Source organism: Prunus dulcis, chromosome 1 (genome assembly GCF_902201215.1).
Source record: "Prunus dulcis chromosome 1, ALMONDv2, whole genome shotgun sequence".
Taxonomy (NCBI): domain Eukaryota; kingdom Viridiplantae; phylum Streptophyta; class Magnoliopsida; order Rosales; family Rosaceae; genus Prunus; species Prunus dulcis.
This window is the reverse complement of record NC_047650.1, coordinates 39,552,325-39,575,973: the sequence shown is the minus strand read 5'-3', so window position 1 is coordinate 39,575,973 and position 23,649 is coordinate 39,552,325. Positions and strand designations below refer to the sequence as shown.

The 23,649-nt window shown below is 36.8% G+C and overlaps 4 protein-coding genes across 4 annotated transcripts; 2 read left to right on the top strand and 2 right to left on the bottom strand.

The window, feature by feature from the left end:
* Positions 1-524: 524 nt before the first annotated feature.
* LOC117630299 (chaperone protein DnaJ) lies at positions 525-6,217 on the top strand. The gene is made up of 5 exons (XM_034363043.1): positions 525-819; positions 954-1,031; positions 1,138-1,213; positions 5,548-5,621; positions 5,728-6,217. Exons 1-5 carry the CDS (start codon positions 706-708, stop codon positions 5,797-5,799), a joined length of 414 nt encoding a protein of 137 aa, XP_034218934.1. The 5' UTR covers positions 525-705; the 3' UTR covers positions 5,800-6,217.
* A 502-nt stretch (positions 6,218-6,719) lies between these two features.
* Positions 6,720-9,865, bottom strand: LOC117630275 (pentatricopeptide repeat-containing protein At5g18475). The gene is made up of 2 exons (XM_034363024.1): positions 9,694-9,865; positions 6,720-8,819 (listed from the first exon to the last, which is right to left on the bottom strand). The coding sequence occupies exon 2, from the start codon at positions 8,744-8,746 to the stop codon at positions 7,193-7,195; it is 1,554 nt and encodes a 517-aa protein (XP_034218915.1). The 5' UTR covers positions 8,747-8,819; positions 9,694-9,865; the 3' UTR covers positions 6,720-7,192.
* Positions 9,866-11,298: 1,433 nt separating this feature from the next.
* Positions 11,299-14,009, top strand: LOC117630284 (14-3-3-like protein GF14 kappa). The gene is made up of 4 exons (XM_034363029.1): positions 11,299-11,972; positions 12,262-12,384; positions 13,404-13,517; positions 13,594-14,009. The coding sequence occupies exons 1-4, from the start codon at positions 11,475-11,477 to the stop codon at positions 13,612-13,614; spliced, it is 756 nt and encodes a 251-aa protein (XP_034218920.1). The 5' UTR covers positions 11,299-11,474; the 3' UTR covers positions 13,615-14,009.
* Positions 14,010-14,440: 431 nt separating this feature from the next.
* On the bottom strand, positions 14,441-17,405 carry LOC117630289 (protein CutA, chloroplastic). The gene is made up of 6 exons (XM_034363035.1): positions 17,187-17,405; positions 16,953-17,062; positions 16,136-16,198; positions 15,498-15,529; positions 15,211-15,305; positions 14,441-14,910 (listed from the first exon to the last, which is right to left on the bottom strand). Exons 1-6 carry the CDS (start codon positions 17,372-17,374, stop codon positions 14,829-14,831), a joined length of 570 nt encoding a protein of 189 aa, XP_034218926.1. The 5' UTR covers positions 17,375-17,405; the 3' UTR covers positions 14,441-14,828.
* Between the last annotated feature and the right edge of the window lie 6,244 nt (positions 17,406-23,649).

Genomic DNA, 23,649 nt, shown 5'->3' with positions numbered 1-23,649 from the left:
AGAAGGAAAATAGCTTAACAAAAAAGATATCTACTACTTAAAAGTTAAAAAGATATTTCTTATCAATTCCGGATAAATGTCGTTATTTTTATACAGAAAATATAGGGTTTAGCTTTTATCATCGCATAAAAATATAGGATTAGTTAGAAAAAAGCAACTATCAACGACCCATTATCATTTTCCAACTCAAGAAAAAACTAAATTATCTATAACTTAAAAATTTTATTAATATAAGTGATGATCTAAATTATTCTAATTTATAAGAAGAAAATTCGAATACTAGTGTAAGAGAACAGATTCACCATCTTAACTAACTGACGTAACCCACACATACTTTTTAATTAGATAATTTAAACGCCGAACTGTGTGTAAATTTCTAGAAACCAGATATATTTGATAAATTTGACTGTTTTTGTGCTCATTGTTTGGATCAATACAATGAGTTTTTGATAAAGATCCACACACGCACACACACACACAGAAAAAAAAAAAAGAGCAAAGAGGAGGTTATGCATAAATAAACAGACAAAAAAACATTACTTACATTTTACAAATTTATGCAGAGACGCATCGGCTCTCGCGATAAACAGAGAGAGAAAAGACAGCAAGACCACCTCAGGCTCAGCATATCATATACCCCAACACCAAATCTTTCAAAATTCCCCTTTCCGCACCTCCCAAACCCACCGCCACCAAACAACCAGCATGATGTGGGACGAGTGGGACGACGCCAATTTCTCCCACAACGAACAACAGCAGCAACCCGACCCGGATTCCCACTTGAATTTCGATTTCTTCTCCGACCTTTCCAAGCCCAAGGTTTCTCCTCTTTCTTTTTAATTTATTTATTTACCGCAAAATTAGGGTTCTTATTTTTTTTTTTTTTGTCTTTTTTGAAATTTTTAGTTTTCAATTGGGCAGCTTTTAATTTTCTATTTTACATGGATATTTAGGATTACTATAAGATATTGGAAGTGGATTATGATGCCAACGACGACGCCATTCGCTCCAACTACATCCGCCTCGCCTTGGTTTGTGGTTTTTCTCTTTCATACAAATTTTTTGTTTTTATTTATTTTTGTTTGTTCCTACTTTGCAATGCTTTAAAGTTTGCATTTTTTTGCTCTCTGTCTGCAGAAATGGCATCCGGATAAGCAAAAAGACCAGGACAGTGCCACCACCAGGTTTCAAGAGATAAACGAGGCATATCAAGGTAACTCACTCGCTTTCTTACCCTTTTGCATTTTGCTTATACTTTTGAGCTTTGCTTGGTTGGTTAGAATTTTTAGGTTGTCAGAAAAAGAAGCCTGGGTTTGGTGCAAAAATTTGAGCTTAGAACATCCTATTTGACATGAGTTATTTGTGTGCTAATTGGGGAGCATATGTCTTGATTTGGGTAGTAATCAGAGACTGCGTTATTAGATATGGCTTTGTGGGGTTTAATAATTTTCGGGCTAGGAAGTGGTGGCGTTCATGGTTAAATTTTTTTACAAGAGTATATGTTGGTGAAGACGTTTGTGGGGTTTAAAAATCTCGTTTGGTGGTTTGCTACATCTACCTAACAGTCGACCACTTCGGTAGCTGTTGCTGGTGTATTGTTAGTGGACTCTAGTGCAACATTTAGGTGTCACCAGTCACCACTGAATCATCCTACCCATTTAGCGTGTTTCAATCCTTTGCTCATTATTCTTGTACGTCTTTAGTGCTTTGCTGTTTGACTGTCAACCAGATAGGGTTAATGAACCAGCTGTAGTATTTGGGAACCTTGTGTTCCCCTCTTTTCCAGATAAGAGTGTGAGGAAGGTGGCTCGAGGTTGTTATAGAATGTGCGTCTGAATTTGGTACACTTGCAACAAGCACTTCAAGGTCAAATTTTTGGCACCTTTTATGGTTCTAATGATGAGAATTTCATTTTAGAGTTGTACATTTTGTGGCTCGTCTAGTTCATGCTGTAGCTGATTCAAACCAAATTTCATTAAAGAAATTGGCATGTCAGCAATTGTTAATCGCTCACCACCCTATTATGACTAAGGCAGTATTGAAGTAGATTTTGAACCCTATGGTGATAATAGTTCAAGAGTTGCTTCATGGAGAACATCTATGGGCAAACAATGACTTGATGCATGATTGCTTTACTACCAAATGTATCATGCACAATGTGAGGGAATAGTTAGACAGGCTTGCAAAAGAATATAGTGGGGAAAGTAAATGGTTGCAGAATTGGTTTTTCCAGCTTGTTCATTTTTGTTCTTGAGAATCCTTATAAGTAATGTGGGCGTCATCTCTCATGGTCAATATATTTCATCCATTTAAGTTTCCCAACTTGATGAAGAGCTATCTAAAATTATTATCTTAGATATGAGTTTCTTGTTGACTATGTGTGATAGGACCTGCCCCGGATTCCTTGGAACCTGGGACGAATCCCGTCGTATTTCCCCCGATGTCCGGCCCACTTACTAAAGACCGAGACTTTCTACCAAAATTTTGGCAGTCTCCCCTGTAAATTGAACAGATAAGGGTACTTGGCCCGCATCTGCGCCTCGGGCTCCCAAGTAGCTTCTTCAAGAGTTTGACTTCGCCACAAAACTCACTACATGAGTGGATCTGGAGCGCAACATTTGTTCTTTCCTATCCAGGACCTGGACAAGTTGCTCATCATATGTCAAATCTTATCTCAACTCCACGGGTTGATGTTCCAGAACATAAGAAGGATCAGGCATGTACTTCTGTAGCATGGATACATGAAACACGTCATGGATCCGAGATAGTTTTGTAGGTAAGGCAAGTCTATAGGCAATTGGTCCAATGCGCTTTGTGATCTCATAAGGTCCAATATAACGAAGGCTTAACTTCCCACGTTTCCCGAATCTCATCACACTTTCCAAGAAGATAGTTTCAAAAACACCCAATCTCCAACAGTAAACTCAAGATCCTTGGACTTGTTGTCCGCATAACTTTTTTGTCTGTCTTGCGTGGTTTTCAACTTATCTCTAATCATCTTCACCTTATCAGTTGTTGCTCGGATACTTTCTACCTTTTCCACTTTCTTGTCACCCACCTCATTCTAACAAATAGGAGTTCTACACTGTCTCCCATATAAAGCCTTATACGGAGCCATCTCAATGCTCGAATGATAACTGTTGTTATATGCAAACTCCACCAAGGCAAGGTGAGTATTCTAATTATCTTTCAGCTGTAATACACAACATCTCAACATGTCTTCCAAGGTCTAAATGGTTCTTTCCGACTGTCCATCGGTGGAAAGCAGTACTAAAACATAACTTGGTACTCATAGCCTCATTCCCTCCAGCATGCTCTCTGACAGGTGGAGGAAATAAGCTTGACCTACGACATTTATTATCACAGTTCACCCGAACCGTGTCTACGACCTTGCAAGGGAGACGAAATACTGAGGGCTCCAATATAAAGAGATAAAAGAAATGGGGCCAAAAGAGTTCTATGGTGGTTCAGATCCTGCTGAGGCCGATGCTTGGCTTACGGATATCTGAGGTTTTACAGTGCCCTGATGGAGATAGGGTTCGGTTGGCCGCCTTCCTTTTGAATGGGAATGCTTATCACTAGTGGAAGACAGTCTGCAGAGGGTATGCTAACCCTATTGCCCTTACTTGGGAAGAGTTTCAGAGGGTATTCTTTGATCAGTTCTACCCGTATTCTTACACGAATGCGAAGAAGTCTGAGTTCTTGCATATGAAGCAGGGACGAATGTCCATACTAGAATGAGCATAAATTTAATGAGTTGTCCAGGTTTGCACCTGAGTTGGTAACCACAGAGGAAGGCAAGTTTACACGCTTTGAAAAGGGTCTGTGGTTAGATATTCAGGTTGTGGTCACTGCCACCACATATCCTACCATGAGAGCCTTGGCCCAAGAAGCGGATAGAGTGGCCAAGAAGTACAGTTTGGGTGCAAGTATTGGTAGGTGCCGCAGGGGCTCATCAGGCCAACACTATCAGCAGAACTAGAACTGGATCCACCCCTCTTTGATGAGTCCCTGCGGCACCTACCAATACCTGCACCCAAACTGTACTTCTTGGCCACTTTATCCGCTTCTTGGGTCAAGGCTCTCATGGTAGGATGTGGTGGCAGTGACCACAACTTGAATATCTAACCACAGACCCTTTTCAAAGCGTGTACACTTGTCTTCCTCTGTGGTTACCAACTCAAGTGCAAACCTGGACAGCTCATTAAATTTATGCTCATACCAGTACGGACATTCGTCCTTGCTTCATATGCAAGAACTCAGACTTCTTCGCATTCGTGTAAGAATATCCATGACGTGTTTCATGTATCCATGCTACGGAAGTACATGCCTGATCCTTCTCATGTTCTGGAACATCAACCCGTGGAGTTGAGAGAAGATTTGACATATGAGGAGCAACCTATCCAGGTCCTGGATAGGAAAGAACAAATGTTGCGCTCCAGATCCATTCCTGTGGTGAAGTCAAATTGTTGAAGAAGCTACTTGGGCGCCCGAGGCGCAGATGCGGGCCCACTACCCTTATCTGTTCAATTTACAGGGGAGATTCGGCCAAAATTTTGGTAGAAAGTCTCGGTCTTTAGTAAGTGGGCTGGACATCGGGGTGATGCCGGAAATACGGCGGGATTCGTCCCGGGTTCCAAGGAATTGGGCGGGTCCTGTCAATGTAACCTTCAGAAGGCATGCTTCACAAGGGTAACACTTGATTTTGGGCTTTATCTGTTTCCTACTGCCCTTTCTTTTGTATTGATATCTTTGGTTTTTAGCTGCTTATTTGGATCTTTATTGGCTCCCCAAAATATTAGATCAGATAGGACTTGAAGCATATAGTTTGGCTTTCTGCACCCCTAATTTGTGCCTATCACACCTAAGATAAGCTGGATTTGCAGAACAAGCATGATTGAGGCAATAATCACTTAGATTAGTTCCCTGGATATATTTCTCATACACAAATGCAGTCTTGGAGTATTATATGGACAGTGCCAAATATTCAATAGATGTATGTCTCACGTATTTTAATGGCCTTAGAAAACTTTAAAATCATATCGTTCTCCATTTTGATAGACCGGTTGTGTGATAGTAACCCTGGAATATCAACTGTGTTGGGTAATTATGTTATCCAGTCTCTACTATAATTGTGTGATTTTAGATGTGTAACTCATTTATCTTGACATAACATTGATTAATATATAAGAGCACTGTGAGATTTGAGTACTAGTGGCCACCTGACTAATAATTATATTAGGAGCTAAATAGTGGGAATTGAAAACTGTATCCTCACAATGAGAGGCCTAAAATCGTATGGCTTTTTCCCCCCTTAAAAAATCATATGGAGTTAAGTACTGGATATATGAGAGAATATGTAATGGCAGAAGAAGACTATTGTAAGTAAACCAATTGAGATTAAACTTATTTGAGCCAGTGTGGCCTTCATCCTTTATAATTTTCCATGTATATTTATATATTTGTTTCTCCTTTATAATATAACTGTAATGAAATGTGTAGCAAATGATTTGAATCTAACCAAGGTGTTTTGATTTTCTTATACAGTTTTGAGTGATCCAGTGAAGAGAAGAGAATATGACAAGCAAGGGATGCTTTATGTCTATGATTACAATGTAACTGTAAGTATCCTCCTCTTTCTTTGGTATCAGATATGTTTCTTTTTCTGCTTCTACATTTCCCTTTTGTGGCTTGCTTGCCTTGCAACTCTTACTTTTTTGTCTGCAGGAGTATCTTAATCGCTACAAAGGTCTTATATTGACATGCAATGGCCTTGGGATAAGGCATTCAATTTGGTAAGACAACACATGCATAGATATCCTTTTTGGCGTGGACGGAAAAACCTTACGGCATGCATGGCACATTATTGGTGACACTGGCATAGTTGGGGACAAGGACTGGTGGGTTGGTTTGGTTGGTTGTATTCTGGGGTTACTATTATCATGTGCTCATGTATAAAATAGAAAATGGGGATATCACTATCGTTTTGTTGGGATGTCTCATGCTTGCCCACGTTACTCTTGTAGAGTTCTATTTGTATAATCTTCTTGCCCCTATGCTTATCCATTAACTAATAACTATGAATTGTTCAATGGTCAAACATAACACAATCCTTTTTCTCTTTTTGGGTACTAAAATTGGTTGTGGGTGGCATGTGAGCGCACATGGTAGATTGTTTATGTTTTTTTAATGGCTCTTCAGGTTTTGCCTTTTGATCTCTTCTGTTGAATTCTTATGCTACTGGTAATCTGTGGATTTTAGTCCAGGTGGATCTATTGCAATCAAAACATGGAAATACAATCACCGAATAATATTAAAGAAAAATACTACGGGTCAGTCATGGTTAATCATGGATGATTCCTGTTTGTTGATGCGTGTGAGGCTCAAACAGTATCAACAGTCAATCCTGAATCGTGAGCGATTCCTGTTCCTGTTCATTGATGTATCGTGAGCGATTCCTGTTCCTTCGTTGATGCGAGTGAGGTTCAAAACATATCAAGAGTCAGATTTGCACCTGACCCAACCAACATATGAGTTTTTGAAGCCTTGAAGGCATGGCCCAACAACTGCAGAGAATGTCCCTGGTTATTTTGCCTAGCGGCTTAGACCTCTTTCTATTAGGACGCAGGTGTTCAAGTAGTGTTTAAAACCGAAAAATGATGGGGAGTTCTCTACCCGTAGCATGCTTTTGGGTTTCAAATTTTATCTCATACATAATCAGCAAAAAGATTTTACATTACGTATGTCAAAGAATACTACCATGTAATTGGTTAATGATACAATTTTTTTAGAAACAAGGTTAATTACTGATGCTCCCTTAAAAATAGAGGTGCCCTAGCACAATTTATAGACCTCTTTCTTCTCTTCTTTGTTCAACAGCTTCCCCTTGACCTTCCAATACTGGCTTGAACAAAGATCCAAGGGGTTTCTCAAATGAAAATTTATTTTCTTTCATTCTGTAGCATGATACTGTCTTTCAAATTCCATTTTCATGTGAAGGATTTAAAGCTTCTGCGTCTCTTGAATAATATCAAAAAATAAGATCCATTTCGTCTTACCGAATAGAAGATGTAGATCACAGTTACAAAATAGGTCAGAATTCCATAACTGTTTTCTATTATGAGCATCTTCATCCGTTGGGTTTTTGAGCCAGGATCTAAAGTTTCTGTTGCATCTGAAATCATCTATGGGCTTAATCCTGCTCTATAACAACTAACTCATCGAGCAGTTCAAATGCATACAGCAGCTTTCTTTCTCTGCAGATTGACTCTACCAAAAGAGCCCATGAATCAGGCTGTGGTTTGAACCCCATCTCCACTAATCTAGACAAAGCCATAACAGCGTTTTCTGCCATTCCAGCCTCAGAAAGTCGAACCAGCAAGTCATTTGAAGTTGCATAATGTGGTACAAACCCCCTACCCATCATCAACCCCAACAACTGTGTCGCTTTGTTCAATTCACCTTTTTGACACAAGAAATTCAACACAATTCTGTAGCTTGCCTTGTTCAGATAGACACCCTCATAAGGAAGTTTCTCCAGCATCTCAAGAGCATCCTCAATTCTACCTTCTCTACACAACCCTCCAAGTATCACATTGAAAGTCACAGTATCAGCTTTGCATTCTCTTTCTTTCATCTCTTTGAGCAACTCTATAGCTTCATTCATTTTTCCTGTCCTACAGCAGCAATTGATTAAAGCAGTGTAGCCAACTGTATCAGGCTTTATACCAAAGCTCGTCATTTCATGAAAAATCTCCTTGGCCTCCTGCAATCTTTTCTCCTTACAGAAACCATTCATCAGAGCCGTGTAATTGAATACATTTGGCTGGCATCCATTGCTCTTCATAAACTCCAATATCTTCCTAGCCCTATCAACTTTCCCACCATGGCAAAACCCATTAATCAAAACGTTGTAAGTCAGGGCATCAGGCAATATTTGATCCTTTGAAATCATTTCTTCAAAGAGCTCCATTGCTTCTGTGAGTTTATCACTTTCACAGAGACCACCCAACAGAGTTGAGTACGTAACCAAATTAGGGTAAGAAATTTTAGACTTTTTCATTTCCTTCACAACCTCAAAGGCAGATTCAAGGTCCCCATTCTTGCAATGGTGCTTAACCAAGATGTTGACAATGCACGTATTTGGCTTGAAGTTAAGATTCTTTTTCAGATGCATGAGAAATTGTTGGGCCAAATCAACCTGATTCGATTCAATCAGTAAATTGAGACAAGTACTGATGCATTTGAGAGAGGGCTTTTCACGAACTATTGGCTGGATAGCATAGAACATTTCAAGCACTCTTTCATGCATAGAGGATTTTGAAAAATGCTTCATGAGGTTAAGGAATATACCCTCATGGAATTTGCAGGTCTCATAGGTCATTTGGTGAAGAATTGCATCGATAGCCTTGAACTTCTTGGACTGAGCAAGCTTCTGGAGGATAGTTGCATAGGTGGCATTATTGTGGTTAAAACCCTTTTGTTCCGATACCATGTTAAATATTTCCAAGGCATGTTGTGGATCTCTCTCACGTTTGATTAGGTCGATGGTAGATTCGTGAGAAATATACTTGGTTTTCCTCCTGGTTTCCGTCTGGGTGATAGTGGTTTCAGGTGGGGGGTCTGGTTTGTGAGTGTTGACTTTTGTAAACTGAAGAGGAGAGATCCATGGAAGTGATGCTGAGAGTGTTGAAGGAGAGGATGAGAACCACCGGCACTGACTAAAGTTAACTCTCATAACATTCATGAAAACTGTTGCTGTCTGGCTAGGGCCCTCCCATCTGAAGAAGATGAGGATCTTAAATACCTACGTCTGTGAGCTGTTTTAAAGAAATAGTGTAAAATCAGTCCATGGCACAGTTAAGAATAATGGCGATGACAACAACAACCATATAAGATAATAGCCATAGACAGCAGCTGTATAAACATGGATTCATCCAAACGATTGCAAATTGAGTAATTGTCATTAACCTGGATGAAAAATCCATTCTACTTAAAAGATTGAGTAGGACTCAAACAATACGATAAACAGACACAAGACGCATAAAATGAGTTCATGAGGAAACCCTTGGAATTATCTTGGCTATACACACAAAAGTCATCAACCAAAAGAGAACACAAAGCAAACGGATTCAGATATCTAATATATTTCTGCCCTGACCGCCAATTTAAATGAACTTAGTCTTATTCATATAACACCCTAGGTCCCTAGATACTAATTGTTTCATTTGAACCATCCATCAAATCCACAAGTTCACTATACACCATTGCTGTAAAAGTTGAATGCCATATAACAAAAGCAACAAAAAATTCATGAACATAGGGGCATCACAATTGCAAGATATGGGTTCTCCATCCTCAATTAGTAAAATTAATTCTCACATCCTAATACTAATCCTCTAAACCTGCTCTCTGAAAATCCAACCCACCACATGCCCCATAAATGTTTAAAAGAGAAATGAAATGAAATGCTTCGTGGGCAAAGAAAGTTTCTAAACTCAATTCCTATACTGGGTTTCCTTTTATTTCGATCAAAGTTCCTTGAAATCAAGCCGAAGGTCAACACAAAATGAAGTTAAAGAAAGAACAAAGAAAACCCAAATTCCTTAATACTCATGGAAACTCATATGTATGAGAAGAGGCAAACAAATACATAAATTTTGGATTACACATTGCAATGCCTGGAAAACTGACCTCAGTAATTAATGTGATCTGCAACAGCGCCCTTTGCCTTGTAGCAGAAAAAAAATCACTTTATGACCAAAATCTAGCTGTTAACTTGAGCTCATACCACTTTCAACCTAGTAAAGTTGGACTGGATCGTCCCAGCAGGGCGAGAAGACGAAAGAGTGCTGCTTGCTTCCGTTCTGAGTGAGGAAGGAGCACCAAATTCAAAACGCAGCGTTGTGGGGTTTGTTTTTGGTCATGAGCATTGTGGGTTTTGAGGCCCAGGGAAAAAGCCCAAGCTGCATATGGCCAGTTTCTTTCTTAATTTTTTTGGGGGAAATCTTTCTTTGTTTTTTTCCTACATAAGCGTTTGATAATTAATCAGCTGCCTAACATGACAAAGAAACATATCCTAAATTGACCATTTTTATGATTGAAGGCACTGATTAAAGTATTAAATAAGTTATAATTATCTTCAAAAAATAGCCATGATTGGTTATTGTCCCTACGTAAAATCAGTTATTTTGCTTTCCTCCATGTTTAGAAAGAGATAATAGAAGGAGACTCCATATAAAGTAGTTTGTCCATATGAGACGGGGGGCTAGATGCTCCCAATTTGACAAATCACGACATTTTTTATTTTAATTAGTGCATTGATGCATTGAAGATATGCCACACTTGGGTACGTATTGAATTTAGAGAAAACTGATTGATTGAACTCGTGCGAACTTGGTTGGTCCAATTTTATATCTATATATTTTTCTTTTCTATTTTGAGGAATTTTATCTCTATATCTTTTAAATCAAAGTTTAAAGAGTCACAAATCAAAACAATTTATGCTCATTTTCATCTTTATCTTATTCGATTAAAAATGTCGTTTATGCGAAGGCCCCACGTGTACTGGTTTAGAATAATTGTTCATCTAGAAAAGGTCATAAGTTCGAGTTATAGCATTTGTGTAGTGAAATGTATATGAATTTAGTATGTTATCGTCTCTCTTAATAGAAAATGTCATAAATATATTTTTTTAATCATTTATTCAACTTTGAGCATATTATAATTCTAAAACAACACTTGAGCTAATCCCAATGACTTAATATTTAATTAAATATTGCATGTACTTTCAAGTGGTACGTTTTCATTGGCTTAATTTTGCGTACGATCTAAACTCTATCTCTCTAACTACATCTATACTTTTTTTTCATTTCTATATTCAAAATTCTAACTACACAAACTTGATCTCTGTATTCACTTTTAATTTAGCGTTTCTTTTTAAATGCTCCATTTCTTTTTGTCTCCTCACTCAAAATCGAACCAAATCCTATTTATTTGATCCAATCCAAACCAAATTTAACCATTATTATTATTATTATTATATTTTTATTTATGCAAACTCATCCTCATTTTTAGACTGTGGCCCACTTGGGTCCAAAACATTTCGAATAAAATTCCAAAGGGGTGACAAGGCAAATTTAAAGGCAGGCATTGACGGCATTAGGAAAAGGATAAAGACATTGTTCCCAACGAAAACCCTAAACAAACTTACAAAATAAAATAAAAATAATAAAATTTAATTTTAGGAAAGTAAAGTGAACCAAAAACAATGCTGCTGACTGGCATTTAGCAGTAAACCAACCTTCTTCAAGCCATATCTGTCACCACCAACTATCAAAATCCGACGGCCCCCATTAAACCCCCGTCCCTTGGGCCCCACTTCCCTTCTCTTATAATCCCCTCCCTCCCCCTCCTTTTTCTCTTGGTCATTTCCACAAACACATCACACGCAGAGCTCTTTCTCAAACAGTCCAATGGCGTCCGTGGTCCCCGACAACCTAGCCAGAGAGCAATACGTGTACCTGGCGAAGCTAGCCGAGCAAGCCGAGCGCTACGAAGAGATGGTCCAATTCATGGAGAAGCTGGTCGTCGGCGCAACCCCCGCCGGCGAGCTGACAGTGGAGGAACGCAACCTGCTCTCCGTGGCTTACAAGAACGTGATCGGCTCGCTCCGAGCAGCGTGGCGCATCGTGTCGTCGATCGAGCAGAAGGAGGAGGGTCGCAAGAACGAGGAGCACGTGGTTCTGGTGAAGGAATATAGATCCAAGGTCGAGACCGAGCTCTCTGATGTCTGCGCCAGCATCTTGAAGATCTTGGACTCCAATCTCGTGCCCTCCGCCAAGTCCAGCGAGTCCAAGGTCTTCTACCTGAAGATGAAGGGCGACTACCACCGCTACATGGCTGAGTTCAAGGCTGCTGATGAGAGAAAGGCTGCTGCAGAAGACACCATGCTCGCTTACAAGGCTGCCCAGGTGATGACGTCGTTTCATGTACTCTATACTCTAAAGTGTTGACCTTTTAAACATCTCTGGGTTTTTCACCTTATATTTTTTGGGGGTTTTACAGTTTTAGAGTTTTGAGGCAGTCATTCAGTCAGCGTTGACATTTTAATCACTTATTTATTTGTCTTTTTCATTTTTGGGTTTGCGAGAAAAAACCCAAACGTGGAATTTTGCCAATTTCAATCTTAAAAAAAGATTTAATTGGTATTGATTAGAATTTGAAAGCTGAAATTTTGAGGCTTGAATTTTTGTTGTGAAGGACATAGCGCTTGCGGATCTTGCACCAACGCATCCGATAAGATTGGGTCTAGCGCTGAATTTCTCAGTGTTCTACTATGAGATTCTCAATCAGTCTGATAAAGCTTGCAGCATGGCCAAACAGGTATCTTTCGATATCCCATCTTGTTAGAATCTAATACGATTTTCCAGTTATTGGTTTTCTTTCTTTCTTTCTTTCTTTCTATTGTTTCTTGTCCTCTCTTTGAATCACTTAGAAATTTTGATTACTCATGTGAGGTATTAGGTAAGTTGATGTAGTGAATTTTGTATATTGTTTTGTGTCACTGCTCAAGTGTTCTATATAAGGTCAATTTATCTATTTATTTGAATCATCTGCTTAGCTGTGTGAATGGGTTGAAGTTTAATTTGTCATAATTGGTTTCTGTATGGTGTATTTTTAGGCATCAAGTCATGATAATAACTGAATTTGGGTTGTTTTACATATGACTTTGTGGGGATAGGACTTTAATAGGTTTTGATTTTTTGATTTTTACGAAAGTCACCCACGAGTATTGTGTTGATAATTATTGCTCTTTGACTTTGTTGCTTGCATGTCTGCTGCACTAGAAGTTACATAAATTGTTGGGTATGTATTTATTTTGATTACCTATTTGCACATCTGTTTGGCGGTGGACTGTATTAAAAATTTACAATTATATTATATGCATAAATATAATATGAAAAAAGATATATACGGAAACGAAAGAAGATCATGTTCTGTTTGTAAATTATTGTTTTCATCCCTGCTGTACCAGTAGTGACATGAATTATTGGGGGTACGATTGTTTATTAGCAGTACCTCTCTCCACATGTGTTTGGAAGTTGACAGTCTACTTAAAATCTTGCTGAATTTGTTTATTTGATATGATCCATTTAAGTCATTTTGTTGAAATTCCTTGATCTTTAGTTTTTATATCCTTGGATGGCTTAAAATTTCAAGGGGATATTAATATAAATTGTGGTTCATGATTTGCCTTACATGTCCCAACTTTAAGTAGATGATGAAGGCCATGTTAGGCTTGTTGTGGTTCAATATGTCTTACTTTGAAATGGCCTTTTTCTACAAACATTCCATTTGGATTTTACATATTTATTAAGTTAAGTTGCTTTTATTATAATTAGGCATTTGAGGAAGCTATTGCTGAGCTAGACACTTTGGGAGAAGAATCATACAAGGACAGCACTCTGATCATGCAACTTTTGAGGGACAACCTCACTCTTTGGACTTCAGATGCGGTAACTCTCTCTCTCTCTCTCTCTCTCTCTGAGAACCTGATTGATCAAGACCTAATTATATGTTGGGTTTATGCAGGACCAGTTGGATGAACCATAGAGAGCATTGAAAGCTTGAAGGGTCCTCCTATCCTTCCTTTGGAGGAGGTGGGCGTTGAACGTCATTTGCCTGTGTGAAGCTGATTGAAAGAAAGTGTTAATTTGTATATTAGGTCATGCAATATATGCTGTTCGAAACATTGAAACTGAACTTGTTCTTGATTTGTTAAGTGATTTGGAATGGGTAGAATCTGATAGCAGCAACCAGCTGTCTTTTGAGCTATTTTTATTCTGAATTTGGATTATAGCATTATAGCATATGAGATAATCGAGGATAGCAAAGTAGAAAAATGGTAGTGTCATTGGATTCGTTGATACTTGTTTAATGGGATTCATCGAAACTTTGTAAATTAGATTTTTCTTAATCAACGAGAAGGAAGAATCGAATTTAGAATCTTTGTGTTGTGGGACACTTTGCTTTTCTCTATGGTGAGAAACCTTGTAACTCATAGTGACTTCTCTATGGTGAGAAAACCTTGTAACTCATAGTGACGCAAGGACGAACTTGGGACATGTGGTTAGTTTCTTTCAATCGGATCTAAATTTATTTACTTTCAAATAATTGTTCAATTAGTTTCCTGAACTTCTAATGAAATTATTTTCATCCCTTGTCAATCCTATGTTTCATACGTGTTTCTATCTCTCACGGCACATCACATGGGAGGAAAATTAACGGCCAATTTCCATCTGTGTAACTTGTTCCAAACATAATACCCATTTCAAATTCACGTATTAGCAGGAAAGAAGAATACAAATAACAAAAATTAAATAAACAAATTCAAATTTTTATGTGATGACCGAATTTTTCACCGTATGTGCGTAAGAAATTTGCCGAATAATACACCCACATTTTATAAGTATTATACCCGTCCTACAGTTAAAATAAAACACTCTGAAAGATGACACAAATCTGTGAGGAAGCAGAATGCCATACAGGGGCATATTCAACTAGTATGCTTTTACTAAAATAAGTCCGCACATTATCTTAGAAAGTAACCAACAGAAAACCCAAAGGCGATTAAAGATTCCCCATTACAACTGTAACACTAAGAAGCTGATACATAAAGCTAAGAAGCTGGCATGCAGCTCGCTTTATTTGAGATGCGCATATACACACAGACTTGCACACAGACAAACACATAAACCATCTGCTTGCCCACTTCAAGAACCAGTCAAATGGTTCTATGTACTTGAACCCTAATAATGAGCTTTAAGTCAGTCCCTTGTGCTGTTTTTGACCCATTCTAGGTACTGGAGACTGCCTGCGTTGATAGGTAGCGCAATAACTTCCGGAACACTGATCAATGAGGAAACATCAAAAAAAGAAGTGAGTACTTAATGTCAAGGTGGAGCTCTATTTTCAGCCATCAGGGAATGCATAAACATCTGATTCTACCAGGTACAATTTGTGGCAACAGTCCCAACGGAGGGGATTAGGCATATGATCTTGTGTATTAATTCCGTAGAGTACTGTGGCCACCACATTTTCTATTTGTTTGGCATTTTCAACTTGCAACTAAGTTTGATACAGCAAAGTTCACCAAAAAGAAAGTAAATCAGTTATGTCAAATTTATACTGGAGAAGCTTTGGGCTTACTCATATGGATGGTTTGCCTTCACATGCTCTGTCAGAGCTTCAAAAAGGGATTGCCTAGTCTTGATTATAAGAAGTTCCTCGGAATCTGTCTGGACCTATCAACCGATATTAAAAAGTGAAATCAGTACAACATATTTTCATATCTCATGAATTGTGCAAATATACAAATGTCAATGCAACAAAGTAACATGTAAATAATCCAAATGGCCAGGGTTATAAGGGTTTCTATGCACCCTTCTCTATGATCATGTGATAATCCAGGATATCTTGAGGAATGTGATCCATACCTCTCCATTCCACTGATAGACGGACTCAATGCCTGCATTCACAGAGTTTATCATGAATCAGACAAGAAACTAAAAGCTTGATGCAAGTTGTATGCAATAATATTAATAAGAAAATTCAAATGTTCAATTGTCAATTGAAGATTAAAGCACAATATCAATGAAAGGGAGGACGTAAATACTCTTTTTCTTATTATACATATTTCTATTTTAAGAAGAAGCAAATAGTAGTTCAAAGTAGATACAGTTTATGTTAAGCAGTACATAGTCCATGGTCTACTAGTAATATATGACAAGCTGAACACTAGAAAAACAGAGTAATAAATAAGGTACAAAGCTCAGTAAGAACTACGGGCCACAACCATGTTTTAGATGACTACTAGAAAGATTAGATTGCAACACTTCAGTAAGAAATAAGAACAACGTTCTGTTGACAGGCTGCAAAAATCTGGACAACTTAAATGATCCAAAACTTCGGGGAAGTTCCTAGTCAGATGGTTGGTGATGACCTGAAAACTTTTTGTGGTTGAGTTTTGCTATTTAACAAAAAAGTTCGGTAATATCATGGGAACAAGCAACTGTGAACTTAGCAGCCCACGCAATATACAAGCATAATGAAAGGATTAAGATGAAGCGCATACCTGGTACTCGGTTAACACATGCTGCAAGTTTTTCTCTGACCAAGCTTTCAGCTAACTTCTTTCCTGCACAAAGATAGTATGTCTTAAATAATAAATAAAGCGGTTTCAACTTCAGTTTTCCAAATGGTAAAAAAAAAAACTCAGTAGTTATGCAGTTTAGAAGTTATGAGCAAATAGTGCAACTCGTAATATTGATCGAGTACAGTGCAAACATAGGCTATTGTAAGCCCATGTGTGTTGTTATTATTGGAGTCTCAACTAAATATATCACAATATATGAAAACGAATAAGAATACTTTATTCATAAATCTAATTACAGAACCCTCTCTGGAAAAACAAAGTTCAAACACAAGAATATCCCACGTCTCTAAGTGCTCGTTGCTTGTAAGCATTACAATATGTCCATGTTTAACTTTTCTGGCCTAAATTCATAAAACGCAAAGCTAGCAGGATGGCTTGAAATGGGATGTATAAAGTTCTCAGCTAGTGAAGGACTACATCACTGAATGACACTTTGTGCCTCCAGTTGTTTGTGCCTTCCTGCGGCAGATATTGTCCCATTTTCCCCAAATTTGCAAATATCCAATCATTAGAAATGCCATTTAGCTCACCTATTTGTTACAGAATGCTCATAGAATAATTTGTCATGCAGACTACTCTCAAGTCCTCATAACTTTGCTTTGCACATCAATTCAACCATACCCATCCTTTTTACTCAAGAGTTAGTACCATATAATGATCAATCACATAACTTTTTCAAAGGGATAACAAACCAAAAAGAAAAATAAAGAAAACCCAGTATTCATAAAACACCAACCTGCTTCTTTGTTGGGCACAGTCACATAAACAACAATACTTGGTACAGTGGTGCTACTCCCTTCCATTTTCGCAGAGTGAACAGCCGCTGCTTGGCTACCAAACCTTGATCTAAAAACCCACAATTCAACACAAATTCTGATTAAACAATAAATAATGAAATCACAGAAAGAAAAAAAAAAAAACTTTTGAAATCAGAGAAAGAACAAGGTGAAGAAGGCTGGTGGCGCTGTACCTCAAGAGAGGAGCGAGAGACTGAGCAGAGCCCGTTTTGAACGCGGACAAGGAAAGAGCAGGAAAGAGGTTGGAGATGCCCAAGCTGAGCACGCAGAATGCTCCCACCAGGGGCAGACGACGTCGTACTGTGGTGGGGGAGGATAGGGCGCGTATGGCTTTGGCTCTGCACGAGAATGTTGAAGCCATTTGGGAGAAGCAGTTGGTGTGTAATTATCATATTTCTGTTGCGCGTCATCATTAAGCCTGTTTGGGATGCTTTACTTCATGCTCTCACCCGGGATAACATAATCACATCAGCCAAGCAATTCTCCTTCTTGGTTGAATTTCTATTGGGCCAAGAGCACTTTAACCCATTCGTCATGGTAAAAGGCAAGAGGAGATAAGGGTAGTTACTATTTATGTGAATAGTGCATGCCTTAGTAATTCTTTTGTGCTTTCAAGGACAATTACTATTTACATGGGATTTATTTTATTTATATGTATGAGATTTATAAATAAAAAATTGCTAGGTATGTATTAAAAAAATTATGAATTTTTTTAGATTTTTTGAAAAAAAATATCTTTTCAAGCTGACCTTACCTTTTGGCTTGTCCAGTCTTGGTGCAGCCCATGTCTTGCTGGGATTAGAATGCATTGGTGGAGAGGTTCATTCAATCCAGGGGGCTTTTTGTCATGACAAAATGCCATGGGTGAAAATGCTCTAATAATGTCCGACTGGTAATTTAAAACAGGTTAAATTTTGTTTTGTAGAAGAAAAAAAAAACGAAGCTAAATATCCATATCCAAACCCCCAGTTTCTATCCAAATTTCTATCACAAAAAATACCAAATAAATCTAATGAATTACGAGTTAGTCTGATTCCATAAAAAAAAACATATGCAGGTAACTTGTAATTGGTTCCAACTTCCAAGTGCAACAACAAAATAAAACAAATATACTTCCTTTTCAAATAAGTTTTTTCGTAATTTTAATAAAATAATTTTCAATTGTAACTTATAATAAGGGTTATGTTATGGAGACCGCAGTTATATACTACTTTGTGCACCACCTCTCTAATAAATGTGATCCAATTCAAATTTTTAATGACTTTTATAGAGTTTAAAAGTCTGAAGGTATTCAATTTTAACTTTTAAAGAGTATATAAAAGTCTAGTGGCATTCAATTGTGACTTTTAAAAAGTATTTAAAAGTTTAGTGGTATTCAAAAAGTTAATGACTTTTAAAAAGCTTATTAAATGAATGACTTTTCTATACTTTTAAGGCTAATTGGTAAGAGCAAAAGTCTTGCAAACTTACTAGTGACTTTTATCAATTCTATAAAAGTATTTAAGAATTTGTCATCTTTATGAAAGTCACCCCTTAAGGGCAGAGCTACCTAAGGACCAGGGTGGGCCCATGCCCCTCTCAATTTTTTCCATATGAGTACTTATGTATGTATATATATGTATACACGAATTGGGTGTTTTGGGTCATTTGTTTCTCTGGGTGATCTAATTCGCACGGTAGCTTTTAGTTCTTGTTGACTTTTGGGCTTTTGCATTGGTTTCTCTACCTTGTAGCTTGTTTTTTCTTGTGATGTTTAAAAAATCTCTCTTCCTCTTGTATTTAACTTTGGGATTTATGAATTTTTTTTGTATTTCTTTTGAGTATGAATAGTGTAGATAATGAGATTAATCTTCAACTATTTTTAAATTTGAAATTCAAAAAAATTATATGGTTATACTAAATTGATATGTTATTAATTAATATAAAATGATAGTATGAGATGAGCCAAAACAAGTAGTTAATGTAGATTAACCAGTTAGCGCTTGAGCCACTGAATAAAACGAGAACTCTCTAATTATTTTTTAAAATGTTGTGAAGGGTTCCCTCTAATGTGAAATCTTGACTCCGTCACTGATGAGACCCATCATATTGGTGGCCTCCACCTATATTAGAAAGGTGGTACACAAGATGATATATAAAATGTGATCTCCCTAGCATGACCCGGGTCTAAATCAAGGTACCACTAACTTTATGATAAGAAACTATGATGGTCATGTGTTACGTGTCGGTGCTAATAAGCTTGGAGAATCGACAATCATTTTAGCTGAGGGCATAATTCTGAGAGATAGCCTTGCCAATGCCCTTAACCGCAACTAGAAGAAGCTTGTGGTTGAAGGTGACTCCAAGTTGATTATTGTCTACGTTCTTACAACAAAATTTAGTGTCCATGTTGCATTGCATTGGTCTAATGTACCATTTTTATATTTGGGCCTTTATTGCAGCCACCCTCAAGATATGGGCTTATACAAAAGCCTTAGCATTAAGAGGTTGGGTTGGGCCATCTAGTGTTGCAGTTTTCTTGAGGCCCATCAAAAGTATTATGCATTCTAGGATCTACTCCATCCAATACATTATTCTCAGTTCCCAACCTTCTCCTTTATTTTATTTTTTGGTCAAGCACCTTCTCTTTTATTACTCATCAAGTCGCAACTCTTTCTGTGGAGAGAAACTCTCATGCAACGGGGATAGCAAAAATGTTATCTTTGGCCAATAATGTAATGATACATAGAATAATTTTTTCACATGTCATTGTGTTATTGACTGAAGATAACAAAATAATGTTATCCCCTTTATATATAAGTTATTTTCCCTCCTATAACAACTTGAAGTGGAAAGATAACTTGTAATTAATAAACAAAAGACATGAAGTCATATATAGATATTATTAAAAATGGAAATATGTGATGACAAATGAAACGAAGACATGGCTGAATAAACAAGTGTGGTTAGAAATGGTCCTAGGAGGAGCACAAATAAGAAAGAGGTCCCCGTCCTCCATCTCCATGCGAATTGCGAGGTTTTGTTGGTTGCTATGGCATTTTGTTAAATGGAGTTTGGCATCTCCACAGTGAGACATTGAGAGTGCATTTGACTAAACATGAGATGAATCATGGACTGGGATTCCCAATTTAATACTTTATTTAATCTATTAATTAAGGACATGACATGAGAAATGTACCTCCCTTCTCCCAACCATATGGTCCCAACCTACAAAACACACACAGAATCCCAACGCACAGTAAGCATTGGAAGAAAACTCACATAAGTTTTGCAGCTTAGAAACCGTCATTTTTATGACCATATTAGTTGATCACATGATATAGCTGGTGATTTGTTAGTTAACCATAACGATATGAAGAGTCACCTCTAAAAGTGCTAATTCAAGTTGATATTTGAATTATTCGATCTTATTTAAGTAAGTAAATATCTTCAATGCGATCCAGGAGTTAAAACTACGGTATATTAATGAGTTTGGATGAAAAGTTACATTTTAATCTACTAATTCTTTGGTCAGAAATTACATTCTAATCATTCATCAAATGTGAATTCTACATTAATCTGTGTTAATAAATCGTAAACATATACATAAACGACTGATGATAACATAGATTTTAGTATTTTCTTAAGATAGAATCTATATAGCCATATGAATTCTATAATAAGTTAGATAAAAGACAAAGCTTCAAGATAGCTTAACAAAATGAAGCTAGAATGGTAAGACAGGTGGGCTTGCTTCGCTTGCCAGCTCAATCTGCGTTAGAAAATAATTTATGGTCTATATAATAAGAATGTTATTGCTAATGGGAGACCAAATTAAAAATTCACTAAGGACATGGTGTTCATATAAAATTGCACGAGAGGCGCGAAAAGGGAGGACGTGTGGACCCCAATCTTGTGCCACGTGGAGCCTTTATTTTTGATCGATGGCTCTAAGGCTTGTCGTGGAGACACGGAAGACGCGGCGGATGTTCTGGATTCTGTAGATGGCGGACCACGGCGTTGCTGCTGCTGCTGCACATGCATAGAATATTTAGTTCTTAAAATTTAATTAACCAATTTTTTAAGCTTAATTTATGACTTGGGTTTTGTTAGTAAGCTCTTTCAAATTGGTTTTGGCAGTCAAAGGATGTAACTTGTAAGTGAAATTAATCAATGAAGTGGTGAATCTCAAGGACTTAGGTTTGAGTTTAATAGCTCAAGCACTTTAGGTCTATTGTGAATGCAAAATTTAATCAAAGTTTTAGCCAATTAGATGCAGCTGATGGATGCTTAATTAGTCAATTATAATGCAAGCGTGATCCAAATGAACACTTTATTTATGTAGAAATTCAAGTTAAAGACAAAGATCATGAAAATTGATTATAATAATAACCCTATCTCTATCCTTCCCATGAATTGTTTTTCCATGCATGCTTAAGGAGCTAAAATAGTTATAAACGTCATTAAATAACGAATGGTGCAACGAGGTGGTGAATTTTTTATATTTTATTTTAATACAAACAATATTAGGGAGCGAGGAAATAAGACATTGGATTTCCCTTGCATCAAGTGTTAAATATAATCATATGACTCAGCATCGGTCATTGAAATTTAGCAGTAAAAAAGAAAGTAGCAATAGATGAGTTAAAAAAATGTGTAGTGGGTTTGAATGACACTCTGTATGTTCAGATCTCAAACAAGAAGACTCTCTTTAAGATTCATATACCAAAAGGAAAAGTCTTTAGAGGAGGAGGGGGCCTCATCTTTTATTGAAATAAAGAGGGCTATGGTCTTTGAAATTAGCACAGGATCTGACATAGACAAAGAGTTTAATATTAGGGTTTTGGTTTTGTTTTTGTTTTTTAAAAAATTAAAGAGAAAAAAGGTGAATTCTAAAGAGTAGAAAAAGAGCATTTGAAAGAAGGCAGAAGGGGGGGAAAAGGGTTAGAAATTTGTGTCCCTTAAAGTCTCTTTTGGATCTAGAATATATAAGCATGCCTTAATATTGAATCCAAGGAACAAGCATCCAAGGTTAAAAACATAGTTACTCTAATATGTGGTCCAAAACCATTTTAAATTTTTTTTTTTTTTACCAGTGTGTTTGCTAGGTTATGGTCAAAGTAATCAAACAAATAGGAACCCATTTAAGAACTAATAATTTTGCAAGTCATGAAATAATAATTTTATGGACTTACATCACACAAATTTGTAACTATTAAGTGTCCTAATCCTGTCTTAAGGAATCAAATGGTTGAAAAAAATTTCATCCAAGTACAAATATTTTGACTGAAATCTGATTATATAATTTCTTAAGCTGAATTAGTACCACTAAGTCCCATCAATTTAATCAATGACTTCTAATAAACAATACTCTGATTCCCACCTGAAAAACAAACAGAAAAAAACAGGAAAAAAAGAAGAAAGAAAGAAAGCTTGAATTTCAAGTTTCAACTCTGCTGCAGTGACCAAAACCATCCATTCTGCACAAAATCAATAGCAAGGCATAGTCGAGAAGCATCTGAGAGAAGGACCATAGGAAATGGACCAGCTTTTGTAACCCTAAAGTTGAAAATTTCCATGATTTTTGTCCCCCCAGAATTTTAAACTAAGTAAATAATCATCAACAGCATTTTCAAGGAGAAAGATATAATGTTATATTGACTGAGGGGGGACGGGTTAACTTAGCAAGTCAAGGTCTCCACTTAGCATTCGTAGGCTCTCTTTAGACTCGTTGTTTATAAGATCTGTTATCTAAATCTGTCATTATGCTTTGTGATTAAGGGTCCTAATCTACAAGACTAACAGTCATTATTGCTGAATGTTATGGAAATTTTGTACTTTACATATAAATCCCCAATTTCACACATTCCAAAAATAGATATCATGCCTAAAAGTAAAAATAAAATAAATAAAAAAAGCAACAACCAAAAAAAAAAAAAAAAGCAAAAGTACATCTCTTTTTGGGATTTTTTGGTCACTAAAAAGACAAACCCTAATTTATTTTTTTTATTTTTTTTCTAACATAGCTTTTGGTGCTATGGCCATGAGATGCACGCGGTTAAAAAGGTAATAGGAAATACACGGATGTACTATTTGCACATTTTAGGCTAATTTATAAATGTGAATATATATGTGATTTTCTTCTTTAATTAAGATTTAAGCATCTCTAATTCTTTCTAGGCTTAATTAATATGATATATACAATGCTTCTTTGGCATTTTCAGAAAAAAGAATTGAATAATTAATTAGTTAAGTTTGTTTTGCAGAATTGCGTTTCGATTTAAAAAAATAAAAGAACAGGGTTTGACACTATATATTATATTCTGTGATGTGACATTCTATCTTATTCTAGTGCTAGTGCCAAGGTTTATGTTAAACTTCGTACTTCATAATAAATGATAATTACATAAAATATTAAGCAACTTCGAGAGCGTCTAACTATTTTTTAAATATAAAATATAGAGGAAATTTAAGGAAGTCTCGGGTTTTGTAACAGTGCTAGTACTACTATGCATATGTACAATACATTTTATGCAATGGATTTACGTAATCGATATATTGTCAATATGTTGTATTGATAATGTATTCTCAATAGTTAACCACATTAAAAAAGAACTATATACTTATTTTGGATGAAAAATTTAACATGCTTGACGG

What these genes read in the sequence shown, in the direction of transcription:
- LOC117630299 (XM_034363043.1), top strand. Translation starts at nt 706, where the DNA reads ATGATGTGGGACGAGTGGGACGACGCCAATTTCTCCCACAACGAACAA. An exon ending in ACTACATCCGCCTCGCCTTG is followed by an intron (nt 1,032 to 1,137) that starts GTTTGTGGTTTT and finishes CTCTGTCTGCAG; the next exon opens with AAATGGCATCCGGATAAGCA. An exon ending in GATAAACGAGGCATATCAAG is followed by an intron (nt 1,214 to 5,547) that starts GTAACTCACTCG and finishes TTTCTTATACAG; the next exon opens with TTTTGAGTGATCCAGTGAAG.
- LOC117630275 (XM_034363024.1), bottom strand. Translation starts at nt 8,746, where the DNA reads ATGAATGTTATGAGAGTTAACTTTAGTCAGTGCCGGTGGTTCTCATCC.
- LOC117630284 (XM_034363029.1), top strand. Translation starts at nt 11,475, where the DNA reads ATGGCGTCCGTGGTCCCCGACAACCTAGCCAGAGAGCAATACGTGTAC. An exon ending in TCGCTTACAAGGCTGCCCAG is followed by an intron (nt 11,973 to 12,261) that starts GTGATGACGTCG and finishes TTTGTTGTGAAG; the next exon opens with GACATAGCGCTTGCGGATCT. An exon ending in CTTGCAGCATGGCCAAACAG is followed by an intron (nt 12,385 to 13,403) that starts GTATCTTTCGAT and finishes TATTATAATTAG; the next exon opens with GCATTTGAGGAAGCTATTGC.
- LOC117630289 (XM_034363035.1), bottom strand. Translation starts at nt 17,374, where the DNA reads ATGGCTTCAACATTCTCGTGCAGAGCCAAAGCCATACGCGCCCTATCC. An exon ending in TCTCTCGCTCCTCTCTTGAG is followed by an intron (nt 17,063 to 17,186) that starts GTACAGCGCCAC and finishes GTGGGTTTTTAG; the next exon opens with ATCAAGGTTTGGTAGCCAAG. An exon ending in TGTGCCCAACAAAGAAGCAG is followed by an intron (nt 16,199 to 16,952) that starts GTTGGTGTTTTA and finishes ATCTTTGTGCAG; the next exon opens with GAAAGAAGTTAGCTGAAAGC.